General features: G+C 43.8%; 2 protein-coding genes across 3 annotated transcripts; one reads left to right on the forward strand and one right to left on the reverse strand.

Moving 5' to 3' along the window:
- The first annotated feature begins 1245 nt into the window (after positions 1-1245).
- Positions 1246-7278, forward strand: LOC125537976 (uncharacterized protein At1g32220, chloroplastic). 2 transcript variants are annotated; one of them, XM_048701295.1, is made up of 8 exons: positions 1246-1529; positions 1566-1582; positions 1721-1814; positions 1922-2010; positions 4864-4919; positions 5710-5856; positions 6542-6667; positions 6741-7278. In XM_048701295.1, the coding sequence occupies exons 1-8, from the start codon at positions 1443-1445 to the stop codon at positions 7019-7021; spliced, it is 897 nt and encodes a 298-aa protein (XP_048557252.1). In that variant the 5' UTR covers positions 1246-1442; the 3' UTR covers positions 7022-7278. The 2 variants fall into 2 exon arrangements, with proteins under 2 accessions (XP_048557252.1, XP_048557250.1); XM_048701293.1 differs by having other exon boundaries at positions 1246-1582.
- On the reverse strand, positions 7058-12381 carry LOC125537978 (probable protein phosphatase 2C 39). The gene is given in 8 exon segments (XM_048701296.1): positions 7058-7617; positions 7620-7662; positions 8669-8772; positions 9262-9526; positions 9614-10913; positions 11669-11797; positions 11897-12038; positions 12177-12381. Coding segments are annotated over 5 exon segments (1872 nt in total). The 5' UTR covers positions 10781-10913; positions 11669-11797; positions 11897-12038; positions 12177-12381; the 3' UTR covers positions 7058-7324.
- Between the last annotated feature and the right edge of the window lie 7853 nt (positions 12382-20234).

Here is a 20234-nt window from a genome sequence, read left to right on the forward strand (position 1 = left end):
CCAGGGGAGAATCTGTGAATTATTCAAAGCACAAGATTAGTCCGCAAACATGTTGTCATCAATCACCAAAACTATCTTGAGAGAGATATGTCGTAACACCCCTTAATCTAGGACTCCCTCAGCATGCCGTATATCGCACACACCTTTGATCTGGCTGACAGTTTCTTTTGTATTGCCTAATCACAAACAGTTCATTCGAGTGAACCGTATGATGTACATCACACACACCTTCATCTGGCTGCCCGTTTCTTTTGTTCCTCCTCATCGCAAACGGTTAATTGAACTGAACCGTATGCCCTCAATCGCACACGCAACTAAAATCTGAACCGTGTTTGATGCATCCTCCATCGCAAACGTTTTACATCTTTTTTGACGGTTTTTTACACCACCGTTTGCGATTATGGCATCGCACACAGTTTCGTCGAAGGGTCTCTGATCGTAGTGTCGCGTTAGCAGCATCCTGCAGTAGTGATTCTATTTGGTCTGCTGGATACTAGTCTAACTACTGGCACTATATAAAATACTATGATTGCTCTCAAATGGATAGTAGGCCAGTAGGTGCAGAAAGCACTACCTTGAACTTATCCAATGTTTTTTTAATATCTTATTATGTTGTTCCTCAGTATTTTCAGGTATATTAGTAGAACAGACTGCCGTAACTGTAAGAGCACATTCACATGCTTATACGAGATCTCATTTCTACATCTTTCATCTTCTTCTTCGTCGCCGCCTTCACGTGTTGGGATTTGCGCTCTGTAGATCAGGCTTTGTAGGAGGCCACCATCCTCGGGTCCTTTGGCTTTGGCGGGAGGACGAACATCTTTATTTGCTCCTCCCACGTTGGCTCCATCGGGGCGGCAGGTGACATAACAATGGGGAAGGGGCGAGCTTTCACGTGAAACAATGACGAAAATGACCAAATGCGCGGGCTCTGCCTTGATTTTGGATGAGCGTGTGTCGGGCGCGTACGTGGCGAATCTCTAAACTCCTCTAAATTACCCGCCAGTTTGTTTTCGGTTTATGGGATTTTGCACGTCTAGAATGATCCGAACATCTTAGGTAAACACCATTTAGACGGCCGAAAATGTTGGGACTGTCCGGTCTGAACATTTAGTGGCGATTTGAATTTTTTGAGGGTTTAGTGGCGATTTGATGATCCGACGACTGCGGCCGGTGTTCACGTCGACCGCGGCCGTGTCAGACGCTACTCACGCCACGCCACACCAGGCCAGAGCCACAGGTAAAACAAGCGGAGCGAAGCGAGCCACCTCCAACCCCACAGCCACTGGAACCGAAAGGAGACGCACGCCCCACGCCGACTCCGCCGTTCGCTCACTCCCCGCCCCGCCGTTCCCGTCGCCACCCTTCGCCGACGCGGGCAAGAGAAGAAGCCGAAAGAGAGAAAGCGTCCCCCACCTCGCCCGGATCCCGCGAGCGGGCCCATGTCCCACTCGACACTGCTCGTCCGGCCGCCGGCGCCGGCGAATCCGTCCCTTCCGCTTCGCCGGTGCGCGCCCGTATCCGCAGCGGCGGCGACGCTCCGCACGTTTCCTGCCGCCTCCTCCGTGGCTCAGTGCTCTAGGTTTCTCTCCCCGTCCCCCTCCCCTTCTCACGTGGTTTCTGCTCTCGTCGACCGAGTGATTACTGCAAAATTGTGCGTGTAATGGATGCGTATTTCCGTCTTAGTTTGCATTGACCCGGTTTTCCCTTGATCACGCAGGCTGCGCACCAAGTGCAGGTTTGCTGCCCCCGGTGTCAGAGAAGATTACTCTTCTACGCCAATCGATGTGGTAGCAGACGTCAAAACAGAGAAGGCATGAAATTGAGTACCTTATGTCTGTTATCATTCGGAAGTGCTGTCAGGCATGACTCTGTTTCTCCAGTAAGATTGGTTTCCTGAAATAGTTCCAAATGCTTGCAGATTGTAGTGTTGGGAGGAAGTGGATTTGTTGGTTCTGCTATATGCAGAGCTGCGGTAGCCAAAGGCATTGAGGTTGTGAGCCTCAGCAGGTACATCTTTCCCCTTATCTGTTCTTTTTATTCTAGGAACACAGTACATATGCAGACAGTTCACAAACACGTACTTACATGCACGCACACCCTACCCATATGAGCATCTCTGGGAGACTAACGAAGTCATCACAGGGTCTCCCACTGAACGAACATCGTTAGAAGGACTGGAATAAATAAATTCAGGAAAGTGTGAGCACCCGAGCCAAGTCTAGGACTTGAACCCGGGTGGGCTGGTTCCACCACAAGGAATCTAACCATCTGAGCTATGCTCAATTCTCATCTTTTCTCTTATCGATTGTACAAACTTTATGTATGTACTAGCAATGTGCCAGTGTGTTGCAACGGATCCAAAGTAGAATAATACATGTTCACAAACTTGAAAGAAAAACACTAGTAAGGAATGAGGTGAGGGAGGGATGTGGTTGGTTTCAAGATAGTAAGGGGTTTTCTGCAAATTGGAGCAGAGAAGTGGGGCCTTGTTGCAAAAATGCCACAGCTTACCTCACAATTGTTAGATGCAGGTCTGATGGTTAGAAAGGGGACACCCTACCATATGAGCATCTCTGGGAGACTAAGGAAGTCATCACAGGGTCTCGCACTGAACGAACATCGTCAGAAGGACTGGAATAAATAAATTCAGGAAAGTGTGAGCACCCGAGCCAAGTCTAGGACTTGAACCCGGGTGGGCTGGTTCCACCACAAGGAATCTAACCATCTGAGCTATGCTCAATTCTCATCTTTTCTCTTATCGTTTGTACAAACTTTATGTATGTACTAGCAATGTGCCCGTGCGTTGCAACGGATCCAAAGTAGAATAATACATGTTCACAAACTTGAAAGAAAAACACTCTAGTAAGGAATGAGGTGAGGGAGGGATGTGGTTGGTTTCAAGATAGTAAGGGGTTTTCTGCAAATTGGAGCAGAGAAGTGGGGCCTTGTTGCAAAAATGCCACAACTTACCTCACAATCGTTAGATGCAGATCTGATGGTTAGAAATGACGGATGGCAGACACACCATCATCACCAATTGAGTCTTTTATAAGAGCAGAGATACCACTTCCTGCAAAATCCCTTGAGTGAGTTGTCCATGTAGTGCACGTTATCAATCCAGCAAGTTTCTTTTCCAGAGACCAAATTCAAGACACACATCCCATCTGAAGCCTCCCTGCCCAGCACCTTGATCCTTCTAACTTTGTGTCAGGTAGATTTTTTTTTTGAGTGAAGTACGACGGGTATCTTAATCAAATGATAGAATCAGGATACAACGGGGTGCAATGGCAGTCCAAGCACACACCGCCACTACAATAGGGGTAACAAAAGAAAACAAATAACAAGCCCAAGACTCTCCGAGCCAATCACTTAATGAGTAGCACCAACAGTACTGTCAAAGGCATCAATCTACTGAGACAGCACAGCGAACGTCAACGCGCCGAGAACACACGAACGTCGTTGGCCTTACCGCACTAAAAGGAACCGCCACTAAAGGACTGGAAGAACATGCCGTTGGCAACCCATATCGGTCGAAAGACGTCAACAATCCACACTGGACGCAAGCTAACCTTTGCAGGATTTGACACCTGAAGCAATAAGAAGCAAGGAGCAGCAACCACCTCCCCTTGCCACCACAAACTGCTGTTGAGGATCTCAAACTGGCCATTCATGCTCCGGTGAGACGTGTGAGTCATGAACCAACCAACGAGGGATCCGTGGCTCCAAGACGACGCCTCAAGGAATGGAACAATGTCGAAAGACGCTACCGTCGTCCGATCCAGAGAAACCGGATCTGAGGCTTTTATCCTGACAGTACTTAGGGTGGATAAGGTGTGGAGGCTTCACGATGACGCCTCCAAGAGAAATGACGCCCTAAGGCGTCGACGTCATTTGTGCGAACAAAAGCCGGCACAGGGCTTTTGCCGTAGCATCACAACTCAGCATCCCCACTGAACCACGCCGTCCACGGACACTGACAAGTGCCAATCATCACTGGAAGCTCTTGAACTTGCCAGCCTCCAGCCTCCCTTGGTGTCTGTGTGCACACCAAGCCCATCTCAAGGCCACCAGATGCCTCCACTGTGCTAGATTGGGAGCTGCCTTTCAGATCCATGCCGTTAGACTATGATGACCACCGACCAGAGGCCGCCGGTGAAGGAGCCGACTCCTGCCGCCAAAGCCATCCTCCTCCAAGTCACCTGCCCCTCATCGCCTCTGGAAAGATTTGAGGACCGAACACCGCCACCAACTAGCCATCCGAAAATGCTGCAAACACCACCGCACCACTAGAGAGAACTCCCATCACCTTCGACTGCAGGCCCGCCACCGGCGCAGCAGAAGGTGCTGGCAGCGCCGGCGATGAGGGGCAGGTGGAGAGGCCTGAACGCGGCGGCAGCGAGAGCCTCCCACGATATGGGAGTCGGTGGAGCCTCTTCGTGTCAGGTAGATAATCAAGGGAATACATATGTAAAATTACTGATGGGATGATATGCGAGTTGCGGGAGCCTTTTTTGTGTTAGGCAGATAATTAAGGAAGCATATATGGGCTGATTGCAGTGATTGAAGCATAAGGGGATTGAAGCTTTTTAAGATAGTTGGGATCTACTCCCTCCGTTTCTAAATATTTGTCTTTTTAGAGATTTCAAATGGACGGCACATACGGATGTATATAGACATATTTTAGAGTGTAGATTCAATCATTTTGCTCCGTATGTAGTCACTCGTTGAAATCTCTAGAAAGACAAATATTTAGGAACGGAGGGAGTATCATCTATGGTGAAAATAATTATTATTCAGGCATTATTTCTGAAAGCCTAATCTGCATCCTGTCACCGTTTAGACATTCTATGCTAATGACAGGTCAGGAAGACCATCTTACTCTGATCCTTGGGCTGATGAAGTTACTTGGCTAGCAGGTAGGTTGAGTTGTGACATTAAGCTGTTACCTTCATGGTAAATAGATTTGGTTTGATCATGTTATCTATTTTGTTGGGTGAATGGATAGCAGGTTATCTGAGTTGTAACATAGGCTGTTACCTTCGTTGTAAATAGATTTAGCTTGATCATATAATCTATTTTTCTTGTGTGAACTGCTCCCTATATTAGTTATGTTCTCTAATCCCGAACGTCATAGAGTTAACCCTTTATTTAAACCGGAGCTATGGTTTGCTGCCAGGATGGTTTTACCCGCATATTATTTTTCATGAAATACACACCTGAGAATTCAAATTACGTCCAATAGATTTAATAAGATTTTGTTCTGGACTAATAGTGGTACAGTAAGTACACTTTATAGATTATCGTTGGTGCTAAACAAGCAAACATTACATGTATGCATTCTGTCGTGCTCCACTTTGGTAAGTTAGTATTACTAGATGATGGATCCTTTTAAACTAATTTCCCGTCATTTTGTTTTTGAGTTCTTATATATGCATATACTATTTAATATTTATTGCAAAATAGTTCTAAAAACATATGTACTTAAGACCACTTTTTATTTTGTCCTTACTCACCTGGCTAATTGCGAATGTGTTTTCTTGAGAAGTACTGTATTGCTTTAACATTACGCCTTGTATGAACCTTGGTGTTTCCCCTTTACCACTTTTTCCCTGTAATGTAGCTACATGCTTGTACTGGATTTCCAAGAGTTTCTGGTATGGTTTTTTGGCCCTCTCATATTCAGTTAAGTATCTTACTGTTATGCAGGAGATGTTTTCTATGCAAGATGGGAGGACGTGCTAGTAGGGGCTACTGCTGTTGTGTCTACCCTTGGAGGATTTGGTAATGAAGAACAGATGAAAAGGATAAATGGTGAAGCAAATACCATAGCAGTAGACGCCGCGAAAGAATTTGGTGAGTACTTTGTGATGATTAATGACAGCGATAAGATTATCTGTATGCATTTTCGGAAATTTTGTTGGTGTGGCAGTAGTTAATGTGTTTCCATGACTGAACTAAATTTCAAATTGAAAGATAATAGTTTGATACAATGGGGGTTTATGCATTTGGCACCAATAGGATCTTGACTTATGACATCATGCCAAATGGTCCCTTATAAGTCCACAATTGACAACTCTATGGAATAGTTTAGTTGCAGAATCAATTACTCTGTGACCACTTGAATTATAGGAATATATAAGAAAACCTGTACCAGACCTGTTTGTTCATTTTAATACCATAACTCCTACATGTACTTTTAAACACTGAACTCTGTAATAGTTTTTAATTAGTGAAAACTAAACAGTGCTCTTTTAATCATTACAACTTAAACTATAGGGAAAAGAAAACTTTATCATTAAGGGTGCATTTTGCTGGAATATCAAATTTTAAGTTATATTGTGTTAGGGAGCTTGCTATCCTGGTTAAACCTTTGCAACTAAAGATTGAAAACTTCAAACGGCTGAGACTTCTTGCTGTATAGTCGAAAACTTCGCAATTAAGTTATATTGTGTTGCCTAGCAGTTAGCTTACTCTTCCTTTTATTGTCTGAAAAATATCAAAGAACATAACATAAACAGTTTGCTATGTTCTTCTGCAGGGATCCCGAAATTTATTTTGATCTCTGTTCATGATTACAACCTTCCATCCTTTCTCCTTACCTCGGGCTATTTCACTGGTAAGAGAAAGGCTGAATCTGAAGTCCTCTCCAAATACCCATCCTCAGGTTAGACCTCTGCTACTTTATCTTGTTCATATGTGTTTATCAGAGTATATCCAATCTAACATTTATCTTTCAGGTGTTGTATTGAGGCCTGGGTTTATTTACGGTAAAAGGAAAGTAGATGGCTACGAGATACCGCTCGACATCGTAGGGCAACCACTAGAGAAGCTACTTTCCTCTGTCGAAAATTTCACCAAACCATTGAGTGCATTGCCTGGTTCGGACCTGGTCCTCGCACCCCCTGTGAACGTGGACGATGTCGCCTACGCCGTGATCAACGCCGTCATAGACGACAGCTTCTTCGGAGTGTTCACAATCGAGCAAATCAAGGAGGCGGCAGCCAGTGCCAGAGTGTAGAGATCTCAATATCTGGAAGTACCTTGCGAGGGATGCTCATGTTGTTGCAAATCTTCCATAATAGGGGATAGCTCAAGGCCAAACTCAGTACTGCAATGCTGTGCTTAGAGAGTTTAAATGCACTAACACAATCCATTCCAAAAGCTGTAGTTGTTCATAGCAGGCAACACTCTTTACTAGGGCTGATCTTGTAACGACCCATACATACATAGCTGAAATACGAGCACAAAAATGGGTTGCAACAAGCTTCACCATCAGAAGAACCCAGGTTTATTCTTTAACCTCACACATAACCTCGGTTGCCTAGTACGGCTTCAGGCAATCGAAGAGGTGACGGCGGTGATCCGATGAGACGGCTCCCTCCGACGAGCCTGATGCGGGAGACCCGACGGTGGACGAGGGTGAGACGCCGGTTGGTGTCAGGCACTTCCTCGGCGCTCCCGCTCCCGGGCTGTCCTGCCCGTGCGCCGGCGGCGGCCTGCATGCGCCTGGACTGCCCAGCTGCAGCACCTGCAACTGCGTCTTCTTCCTCTGCTCCCTCCTCACCATGTTGCGCTTGTTCACGTAGTCCTCGTGGATGAACACGTCCATGGACGCTCTCTACCTCTCTCCGATACTGGACTACTCCTACCTCCAAAGTCCTAACATGGCTGGATCACCAACACGAGCACAAACGCAGAGGAAGGGGGCAATTATACTACGACTGGTCTCAAGCCAAGCACGTCGCTCTCGCCATTTTAACATTTTTTACGAGGCACAGCACGCAAGCTGCCATTGGTCTATGCCAAGTGTGAAGTCCACAACGCTACAAAAAGAAATGCTTGCCGAAAGACGATGGCAACAAAAAAAATGCCCTAGTAACTACACTCCGAAGCTGGGCGAGCAATAATCATGCAGCGCTTTCTCTCTTTCACTCTCGTGTATTGTGACGATACCAATTCTTGTCTCTTCTTGTGAAAGCAATAATCGGGGCTCGTCAGAATTGATGTGTCAAATGGCAAAAAAAAAAAAGCTCTAGAATCCGTGGTGTGCATTGGCAGAGCAGCAGGGACAACGGTGCCTTCCAGGTTGGGGGGCTCTTGGGGCAATGCAGCGACAGGGAAGTTGATAGAAACCACAAAAAATACTGGAGATGTGGAAAGATTGGTAGCTTGTGTGATGTGACCAGGATTCACCACCCCTTCCCTACCACATAACACCTTGTGGTCGCTAACCAAATGTATCCCGCAAACTCAGCAGGACCCAACACACTGGACTGGTCTTTTTCATAGATCCTCTCCCGGTTTCCATTTTATCTTCAGATCAGTAAAGCTTCACCACAGATAGTGCTAGGTCATGAGAGCTGAAAGGCATCACATCCCGCTCTAAAGTGCTCATGCAATCACAATGCCGAATAAGAGCGGTGAAATTTTTCGTTACCGCGTGCAGAATTAAGCGGAGCAAGTCTCGGTGCACCTTTTGATTTAACGAAAGATATCTGCTCGCACCCAAAATTTCCAAAGGATATACACACATTATTATGCTTATTATTGACTATCACACCAGAACCCTGAAAAAGATTCATGTCCTAACACCCACAAAATTTTATGCGGCTCACAGCCTCTTCTTGAGATCGGCAGTCTTTCATATCGAAGTTGATGCGCTCACCGTCCTTCGTGCGTTCCCAAGGATGATAACAATGACAGTCACGTCGTCATGGTACTTTCTCCTGCTCCCAACAGGTATCCTCATAAGCTGTTCAGCTGTTAAAGCTGACAAGGCATAGGAAGAAATTAGTGAAGAGTTGGTGTTAGTTTTACTTGCTTACAGCTATGGTTCCCCAAAAGGGTTGCCAAGATGGTACTCTAGTTACAAAAATCAAAACAATTAATCAACGTAAATGTACTCTCACACATACTGCCTCTTCATTCTCATCTGATGTTATTGTTATGATATATGCATGTCTAAAGTCTAAGCCATAAAAAAAAAGGAGGGACTTATAATTTTTCTACAAGCCTATAAATAGCTATCTGACATCAATGACATACTTTTAAGTTAAAACATGTTTGGTTGTTACTTGGTATCACAGAGCTTTTACTCACTTGGCAGGAGTTAAGGGGGTACTTGCCTTCCTATTATAACATGAGAAAGGTGTTTCTACAATTGGTTTGTTCATTACCAATCACAAAGGGTCTTCTATAGACTCTTAATGCTAATTATTTGTGTATCAAAAAAATAAATTTGATATATTTAGGGGATACCTGCTTCTTTGGCAGCTTTATGTACAACTTGCTCGATGAGATATTTTGCAGGATCGCCAGTTGGATTATCATGCATAAATTGATAAACCAACTGAACAACTTCATCGTTACTGAAGAAATCAAATAAGCCATCACTGCCAAGCACAACAAACAGATCGTCTTCCATAACCTTGTGACTCAGTGTGTGTGGATTTGTATATACGTAAGGCGGGCTGCACAAATTACGAACTCGGAGAATTCCCATGAGTGCATCATTGAACTTTTTCTGCAAAATTGGGATTAAAGTATGGGCATTAGTTAAGTCATAAGAATGTCATGAATTTTCATCACATGCTAAAGTATAATATGGTACCTGTTTAAGGTAGCCAACTCCAAAAGCACGAGTAACCTTCAGCTTCCCTTTTACTTTGTTACCCATCACAACTTTAGAGTCATTAGGATGGTCAGCTAATAGTTTTTGGTATTCCAATGGATTTTCAAGTGAGTGGATCTCTGTCAATTGAGTAGCTTTCACTGTATCCATTTCTGAATATGGCATGGAAGCAAGCACAGCTCTACTATCCCCAAGATTTAGAATGCACAAATCTGTTCCCTGAAGAAGCACAACCAGGACACAAGATCCAACTGAAACTAAATCTGGTCTATCATCCATATCCTGTTCAACCATGCATAAGAAATCATTCTCAGCTTGCTCAACAGCAGAAGTGAGGCAATTCAGCACACCAGCTCGAAAACTTTCAGAAAGTTTTACATCTTCATTCTCTGCAATTTCCATGGCTAATGTTAACTCACTTTTAACACCATTAGGGGAGTCCCCTGATGAGCTACATAGGCCATCTTGTTGCTTGATACGGCACTCTAACAAGTATAGGTAATATACTATGTTATCATATAGAGTTACTGCCAGAAAATCAGCTGCATCTCGTCCATTAAATCCATCATAAATTCCACAAATCAACCATCCATTTTTCTCAGAGCACACAGCTTGGACTCTATCCTCTCCAGCAGCTCCACCAGCCATCTTTACCTCGGTACCAGTCAGAAAATTGGATGATACAGTTGTTGGAGCGCTGGACCTCCAAAGATTTTTACTGATTTCAAATATGGAGCTCTCAGTTGATGCAGGGCTGCCTTGTGAGGTGGATAGCAAGTCTAACCTTGACATAGATGGAGAAGAGACGATTTTTCTGAAAGAATTTGGAGAATCTAGTTCTGGTAAAATCTCTTCCCCAATAAGACCCTTGCATATATTTGTATTGGCCAATGTGAAATTTGCACTAATTGCGGCACCAGATAAACAAGTAAATGAGCCATTTCGTGACTTCGTCATGGCATTAGTTTCAAACCTCATCTGGGGAGAGGTGTCATGCTCATCATTTTCAAGAGGGAAACTCTGATAAGAATTGCAATGATATCCAAAGCTTACGCTGAGATTACTACAACTCCTGACAAGTGTGTCTTCGTCCTCAGAGCTGATGCTGTGATCAGTGTTGCCCTCATAAAACAGGTCATCCACCATCTTCTCTACGGAAGTGTTGCACCAATAAAGGTATAATATTGCTGACAAACTTGGCTTTTGAGGTTCTGATGCTTACTCAAATGCCATGCTGAATATAGTTGCTTTTATACTTGAAAGGAAATGCAAACCAGACCTGCAATATTAAGCCAAACCATTAGCTAAATACAACGGAAAAGAATTGTAGTAGTTAGCATAAACATGATAAACAGCCGTAAAAATATATTTAAACGAAATTAAAACTTGTTTCGGCCATACTGAAAGATTTTATTTTATTTTAGTACATACCATCCTGCTATCCAACACCATACATATATTTTTATTATGATGAGGGAAGGGATGTAATTGATGATGGTAATATCTTGATTTTTGTAGTTGATAAGTACTTTGGTCTCCTATACCTCTATAGGTAATTTTTTCTGATCATACTTCCATCAAAATTTAATTAGGGAAAGAACATTATCCCTCAACATGCATGCTGTGAATCAACGAGAAAGCACCAGTATGACATCTGCACCATGTATTACCTACTAGCCTTGTGCATTCTCATGAATATTTATCATGACTACAAACAAAACAACCACTATGTGAGTTGAGTTGTACGAGCTGTGCCTACTTACCAAAAGTATGGTGTGATTTAATATTGGCCTTTAATGTTTGGAGAGTGTTTCCTTTTTAAGCTACCACAGACGATAGGACACACATGTCGAAAAATTCTTGTCAACTGAAAATACGACATCTCATACGTCACAAGATTTAGCAAGACATGCCGTTACGTTATTATTTGTTTATTTTCGCTATAATAAAATGGATAAAGAACATCATCGGGACTCTGCAGAGGAACAATAGCCTGAAGCTCAAACAAAAGGCGAATGGGAAGAGAAGAATAACCTGAAGTGAGAAGGGATTATTTCTATTTAAGCAGCGATCCCGCATGCGACACGGCAGGACGGGTTTATGAACTTCGCCGCAGCGGCTATGACCGGTGTTTCCGCAAGAGCTAACCTTCTTGGACTTCACCTATTTACCACAACAACAGCAGCAGACTGCTCCATGAGAAGAAGGAACAACAAGGAAACGAGCCAGAAAAGAAAGAGAGTGCGGGCGCATGATACGCACAGATGCATCCATCTAAGTTCAGAGAGATGGGAACCGGGCCAGGTGATGCAGCCCCTCCTTCCCCTTCATCCCTGAACCCAATCCAATCTGCGATTTAAAAACCCAAATTGGCTCCTAGGTAAAAATCCCGTTCCTGAGGGCCCTATCACACACACACGACATGAATCAAGAACCAGTAAACGCACGGAAATTAAGAAAACAGACGAGCTTGCATGTACAGCCGTATACAGAACGCGGGACAGAGAGGAGGGGGAGATGATGATTTTGAGGATTCATTCACCTTCCTGGCGAGCCGCGGTCGAGGGCGAGCAGAGCTGGGGCGGAGGAGTGGCGAGCGGGAGGAGTAGGGAGCTAGGACGAGACGGGTGTGGTGTGGAGGATGGGGGGAATTGTTGGGAGGAAGGTGTGGGCCGAGGAGAATATAATGGTGGTGGTGGGCGAGAGAGGAGGAGGACTGGAGGAGGGAGGGAGACGGAAGCAACGAGCTCAGTGGTTTTTTTTCATTTTGTTTTTTCGGATCTGACTGTTTCTGGAGAATTGGATATGCCAAATCTAACCGCGTCCTTGCCCGCCTCCTCGCGTCACAATCTCGCATTTCGTTTATTTTCTCCTTTTCCCTTTCGAAGTCGTTCGCCTTTTATTTCGCTTTGGCTTTTGCCTTTTTGCGATTTTTGTTGGCTAATCCTAGTCCTTTGAAATTTTCTTGTATGAATGACATCTGTTTTTCGTGGCCACGGTGTTGGGGAAAGGGGGCCTCAGAAAAAATACTAAGATGGCAGCAAGGGAAAATTGTTTCGATTTCGCGCAAGAATCAGTAGTGAAGCTCTCCAATAGCAATTATTTAGAGTAAAAGTGAACACGCTTGGGAACTATTCACAATTTGAGTTCCAATACTGTTTTCTATTTATTTTTCGCTGAGAAACACCGGGTATAAAATTTAGACATATGTTTTTTTTTGCGGGGTCAAAATTTAGACATATACATATACACAAATATCGGTTGAGGTTAGTATCTTTTTATTCAAGCTATTCAAGTCCAGATTGCATTCTACTCCCTTTGTTCATAAATATAAGATGTTTTAAATGTTTAAATATGGATTACATATGTTGAAACGAGTAAACAAACACACTAAAACATGTTTGTATATATTTGATTAAAAAGTTAGAACATTTTATATTTACTAGTAAATGCGTACGCGCAATGCACGTTAGGTATTAGGTAATATATTAATTGCACGTAAATATTAGGTAGGATATTATTTGAGTATTAATTATGTGATTAGCATTGACATTAATATTTGGTATGATATTAACTGCACACTAAACGTGTTGAGCGCTCATCATTGAAGCAGTCTGAGTCGTTGGATTGACCTGATTTGATGGCCGGGATTTGTTGGATCTACCTCTTTAGATCTTTTTATTTTGGTATAGATAAACGGACGGAGTACCACGTTAAAATAGAGGTTTAATGTGTTGATTTATGAAGATTTAAATAGATCGATTTCATATCAAGATTTTTTTTAAAGTGATATATTTAGCCATTTGATATACTAGCAGTAGCTGTCTTCAAGGCTCATTTTACCAAGATGTAGTTTTATAACGATATTGTACAACAGCAATGATTTATAAAATACTTTGAAGTGCATTTTCTTCAATCTATGGCCTAAATTTATATTTCACACAACTATGAACTAGGCAAAAATTTCTATGTTTTTAATGTTTGTGGATGCAGGCGCGGGAACCTTCACGAACTAAGAAAAAACTACGAAAATTCATATGAAAACTTTTCATCGATGCATGAGACCTATCAAAAATAGGACTACAGGCGCATTGTGGCACCTCGATTCAGAGCAACCGGTTTACCTTGGATTGCCAGCCCAGAAAACTGGCAACAGACAACAACTTGGTACAGAAAACAACCGCTTTATTGATCTTTTGTGGATACATAAGTTCAGATATTACACAACAGTTGAGGCCAAGCGGCACACACGATGCGGCTGCACTTATGTACATATATAAAAGACATCTCTCGGGCCTCGACGATAAGGAAAACTCCTACTCGAGAGCGAAACGATGAAGTAGTGGGACTCCACTCCACAAGGACACTCCTGGGACACGGCCTAGATCACGACGAACCGAACGACATCAACTCTTGGTACGGCTTCTCCTGCATCTGGCATGACACGCCAGGTGAATACTTTGAATGTACTTGTAAGCTCACATCAAACAAAGCAAATACGACAAACAATAACAGAGCATTTAACAAGTATAATGCATGAGCATGAACATGATACTATCTATCATGAAGTGTACGTGGATCATGATCACGGTCCCTTGGACCAACTTACCATCTCTGGTTACCTCGTAACCGCCATCAACATCTTACCATCGTGATCATCACTCGATCACATCAAAACCAACCATAGTGATCTCCACACGACCACATAAAGATCAACCAACTTCTGCATGTGCCATCTTGGTGTTGTTAGGTGTGCCAGTTAATTATTACTATTGACCCACAATGTGACCTACTACAAACTGTGTCCATATGCGAGGAGGTGGCTATGGATAGATTATACACTGCAGAGGTTAGTACATTGTACCCACACCGCGGAACTCATGGCCTCGTGCTCTCATTTGAGGACCAGCGACATTCCGACAAAACCAATCTATTGCATGACACAATCCCAGCCACTCCGACAAACTCCCCTTTGGCTATGTCATGGGTGGCCCCGAATGCCAACTGCTGACATCTTCCACCTTTGTGGCCGACCACCATCGTGGCAAAACAAAAGTAAACGGTCCCAAACGGGACAATGGTACCAAACAACTCGGACACACAAGGTTATGCCTGCCAACCGGGCCAGGGTAGCGCAAGAGCATAACATTCCCTAGTTGGAGGCACCGGTGAGAGGCGTGACAATAGACTGAAGTAGGGCCTCCCCATCCAGGCGAGTGTGGTTGCACTAGTGAGCTCGATTCGGTGGCATTGATGCGGCTTGAACTACGTCCGTATTTTTCCAAAGAGGAAGGGATGATGCAGCACAACTACGGTAGGTATTTCCCTCAGTGTGAGACCAAGGTTATCGGACCAGTAGGAGAACCACACAACACTTTGTAAATGGTACATGCACACAAAGAACAAATACTTGCAACCCGACGTGAAAGAGGGGTTGTCAATCCCTCCTAGGTGAAAAGATAGATAAAATTGTAGTAGATTGGATAAATAGATCTCGCGGGAACGTGAGATAAAATAAATAACAAAAAAAATTACAGCAAGGTATTTTTGGGTTTTTGGATTAATAGATCTGAAAATAAAAGCGGATAAAAATAGATCTCGAAGGCAAATATGATAAAGAAGTGACCCGGGGCCGTAGATTTCACTAGTGGCTTCTCTCGAGAAAAATAACATACGGTGGGTAAACAAATTACTATTGGGAAATTGATAGAACTTCAAATAATTATGATGATATCCAGGCAATGATCATTATATAGGCATCACGTCCAAGATTAGTAGACCGACTCCTGCGTGCATCTACTACTATTACTCCACACATCGACCGCTATCCAGCATGCATCTGTTAGGAATCATTGCATGGAAAACAAAAAAAATTCTACGCACATGCAATGATCTATCCATGGAGATGCATAGCTACGAGAGGGGAGAGTGTGTCTGCGTACCCTCATAGACCATAAGCGGAAGCATTTCACAATGTGGTTGATGTACTCGAACTTTTTTTGCGATCCAACCGATCTAGTAGCGAACGTACGACACCTCCGCATTCAGCACACGTTCAACTCGGTGACGTCCTCTACTTTCTTGATCGTAGTAGATGAATTCTGTTAGCATGACGGTGTGGTGACGGTGATGGTGAAGTGATCTCCGCAGGGCTTCGCCTAAGCACTATGAAAATATGACCGGGGGTGTAAACGGTAGAGGGGGGCACCGCACACGGCTAACAATTAATCTGGTGTGTGCTAGGCGCCCCCTCCCACATATAGATAGATGGGAGGGGGAGGGGAGAGGCCAGGGCGCGCCCTAGGGCTGGCCGCCGGCCCCCTAGGGGCCCTGCTTTGCCCTACGCCCCCTGCCATGTTTCCCCAAGGGGGAAGGAAATAGGGGGGAGGGAAAGAAGTGGGAATCCTAATCCACACTTTCCTTTCGCTTCTCCCCTTCCCTTCTCCTCCTTAGGCCGGCCCATATGGGGGGTGCACCAGCCCCTTGTGGCTGGTGCATTTCCTCTCTTGCCCATAAGGCCCATATCTTTTGTCGGGGGTGCCCGGAACCCCTTCCGATGACCCGATAAGTACCCGGTACCCCCGAAACACTTCTGGTGTTCGAATACCATTGTCCTATATATATATATCAATATTTACCTCTCGACCATTTCGAGACTCTTCGTCATGTCCGTGATCTCATCCGGGACTCCAAACAACATTCGGTCACCAAATCACATAACTCATATAATACTATATCGTCATCGAACGTTAAGCGTGCGGACCCTACGGGTTCGAGAACTATGTAGACATGACTGAGACACCTCTCCGGTCAATAACCAATAGCGGAACCTGGATGCCCATATTGTTTCCTACATATTCTACGAAGAGCTTTATCGGTCGAACCGTTATGACAACATACGTAATTCCCTTTGTCCATCGGTATGTTACTTGCCCAAGATTTGATCGTCGGTATCTTTATACCTAGTTCAATCTCATTACCGGCACGTCTCTTTACTTTTTCCGTAATACATCACCTCGTGACTAACTCCGTAGTCGTTTGCTTGCAAGCTTATGATGTGTATTACCGAGAGGGCCCAGAGATACCTCTCCGATACTCGGAGTGACAAATCCTAATCTCGATCTATGCCAACTCAACAAACACCTTCGGAGATACCTGTAGAGCATCTTTATAATCACCCAGTTACGTTGTGACGTTTGATAGCACATAATCTCATAGTCGAAGGAATATGTATTTGACATGAAGAAAGCAATAGCAATAAAACTGAACGATCATTATGCTAAGCTAACGGATGGGTCTTGTCCATCACATCATTCTCCTAATTATGTGATTCCGTTATCAAATGACAACTCATGTCTATGGTTAGGAAACCTTAACCATCTTTGATCAACGAGCTAATCTAGTAGAGGCTCACTACGGACACGGTGTTTGTTTATGTATCCACACATGTATTTGAGTTTCCCGTCAATAAAATTCTAGCATGAATAATAAACCTTTATCATGATTTAGGAAATATAATAATAACCATTTTATTATTGCCTCTAGGGCATATTTCCATCAGCATCTAGTGTATTAAGTTCATGGAGAAACGGAGTAATGCCGTAGGAATGATGACATGATGTAGACAGGATCTATTCATGTAGGAATAGACCCCATCTTGTTATCCTTAATAACAACGATACATATGTGTCATTTCCCCTTCTATCACTGGGATTGAGCACCGTAAGATCGAACCCATCACAAAGCACCTCTTTCCATGGCAAGAAAAAATGATCTAGTTGGCCTAACTAAACCAAAGATTCGAAGAAGAAATACGAGGCTATAAGGAATCATGCATATAAGAGAGCAAAACTCAAATAATTTTCATGGATAAAATAGACCTGATCATAAACTCGTAGTTCATCGGATCCCAACAAACACACCGTAAAAAGAGTTGCATGAAGTAGATCTCCAAGAGATCATTGTATTGAGAAGCAAAAGAGAGAGAGAGAGAGAGAGAGAGAGAGAGAGAGGAAGCCATCTAGCTACTAACTACAGACCAATAGGTCTACAATGAACTACTCACGCATCATCGGAGAGGCACCAATGAGGATGATGAACCCCTCCGTGATGTTGTCTAGATTGGATCTATGATTTCTGGAACTTGCAGCGGCTGGAATTGTGTTTCGTCCATTCCCCCTAGGGTTTTTGGATTTTTAGGGTATTTATAGAGCAAAGAGGCGGTGCGGGAGGCGGCCGAGGTGGGCACAACCCGCCAGGGCATGCCTGGGCCCAGGCGCGCCCAGGTGGGTTGTGCTCCCCTCGGAGCCCCCTCTGGTACTTCCTTGGCCCATCATGTGTCTTCTGGTCCAGAAAAAATCTCCAAAAAATTTCTCTGCGTTTGGACTCTATTTGGTATTCATTTTCTGCGAAGTGAAAAACAAGCAAAAAACAGTAACTGGCAATGGGCACTATGTCAATAGGTTAGTCTCAAAAAATGATATAAAGTTGCTATAAAATGATTGTAAAACATTCAAGAATGATAATATAACAACATGGAACAATCAAAAATTATAGATACGTTGGAGATGTATCATGCACCATGACTCGATCAACAGTTGTTTAAGTTGGATTAACATCAGATTTAACTTGAATAAAAATGATTCAAGTCATAGTATGCGATGCGGTTCACGGGGTCATGATAATATGAATATAGGTGATGAATGCATCATATTCAATATGAGCATATGACATGATCTCTACTGCACACATTAACAAGATGACATATCCTCTACTGCATAACAATAATATATCATGGAACAACTATAATGCAACAAGTTTCATATGGTAAATCATTTTAATAATGAAGCATATAATGAATTTAATTCAAATAAAACCATTGCCATTGCAATGCCAGCCTTTCATATGAATGATGTGGCTTGCCTTAGTTCAGAGGAGTGTCACAATACTCCTGGTCTCCTCCAACACACTTAGGACCTTCTGAAAATAATTTAAATGCAAAAAACAAAATGTCACATAAAGCATTTTATTGCACCAGAAATTCTACATGGCAAGGAAAATTCTCAAACTTTGCAAACATAAACTTTAGCTCAATACAAAACTAATGCAAGAAGTTTCAACTCATTTGGACTTATAGGATATGATTTATAGCTAGTCAAGGTTCTGGTCAAATTTGCATTTAAATTGAATTAAACAAAAATTCCAGAGAGGGCCACATCGAAGGCGTATTTTGCAAATTTTCCTCCACTAGAAAATAGTTCAGGAGGGGGAAGAGAGACTGACATGGGGGGTCCCGTTGTCATGGTTAGAGAGAGAGAGAGAGAGAGGGGAACAGAGCCCAGCGGCTCTGTCGTCAGTGGTTCTCCGGCGAGGAGGCCACGGTGGCCGCCGACGAGGGTTTTGATGGGTCCAACACATCGTGGGGATCACGTATGTATCGAGAGCATCGGCGGAGGTGGATGGACAGCGATGTGGGCTTCTTCTCCAGAGATGGCGGGCGGTGGAGCTCGTTGGAGATGACGTTTCCGGCGACAACCCAACCAACTGCACCAGCGTGCTCAAGAGACCACGATGAACTCGACTGTGGCAGTGGCGAAGACGGGGGTGACCGGAGCGAGTGGACGACCATGGGGGGACCTGCGGCCAACTCTGGCGAGGATCGGTGGCAGGAGGCCCTCCCGGCCTTGCCACACTTGCTAGGGATCAATTTGTGGCCAGTGAAGGTGACGGCGATGGGTAGAACAACTTGGGAAGGGGTCCTTATATAGATGGAGGGGTGCCTGAGCTCTGTGCTTCGCCGGAGATAGGCTGTTAGCCAAATACGAAGGAGAGAAGCTCGAGCTCAGCTTGGAGAGTAAGTAGACGAGCGCGGAGAAGCTACGCATGCACGCGAGCATAGTATCGCACACTAAGTGGGGCAGGTTGTGACGCCCCAAGACCGAAGCTTTAGATGCCTTCCATGGTTTCCGAGATTCATCGTGTGTTTTGTTTGGTTCGTTGCATTCATCTTTGCATCATGTCATCATGCAACCCTTTTTTATAACTCTTTTAAATAAATTGTTATCTTCGTTCCATTTAAATTGAGGGAAGGTGACTTCTCTTTATAACATATCCTCCCAATATTAGGGAGCTATATTAAAATATTCCATTCATGTGGAATTACTTTGACACACTTGCAAAATAATTTCCCATGCCTTTGTTATCTCACTTCTTGACCTCAAACTTTGTCCAATAAATTCTTTCATCATTTTCCCAAGCTCCACCTAAATTCTCAACATTTATGGACCTACCAAACACCCACTTCTTTCACTCACTCATTTGAACTAAATTCAAATGAGTTTGGATCTAGGTTGCCCAACACCCTTCCAACCATTTTCGTTAAATCATTCATATTTTCCCAATCTCAGGAAAATATCTCACTAGTCCATACTCCTTCTCTACCTCTTCTTTTTCTCTCTTTTCTTTCTTTCTTTTTCTGTAAATGGAAAAGAGAGAAGCCCATTTTGGCCCAATGATCAGGCGAGCCCATAGAACCTCCTAAAGCCCAACCGGCCTAAGGCCCAGCAACCCCTCCTAACCCTAGCTGCTCGATCCCCTCATC

The sequence above is a fragment of the Triticum urartu genome, chromosome 2, assembly GCF_003073215.2.
Source record: "Triticum urartu cultivar G1812 chromosome 2, Tu2.1, whole genome shotgun sequence".
Lineage (NCBI taxonomy): Eukaryota > Viridiplantae > Streptophyta > Magnoliopsida > Poales > Poaceae > Triticum > Triticum urartu.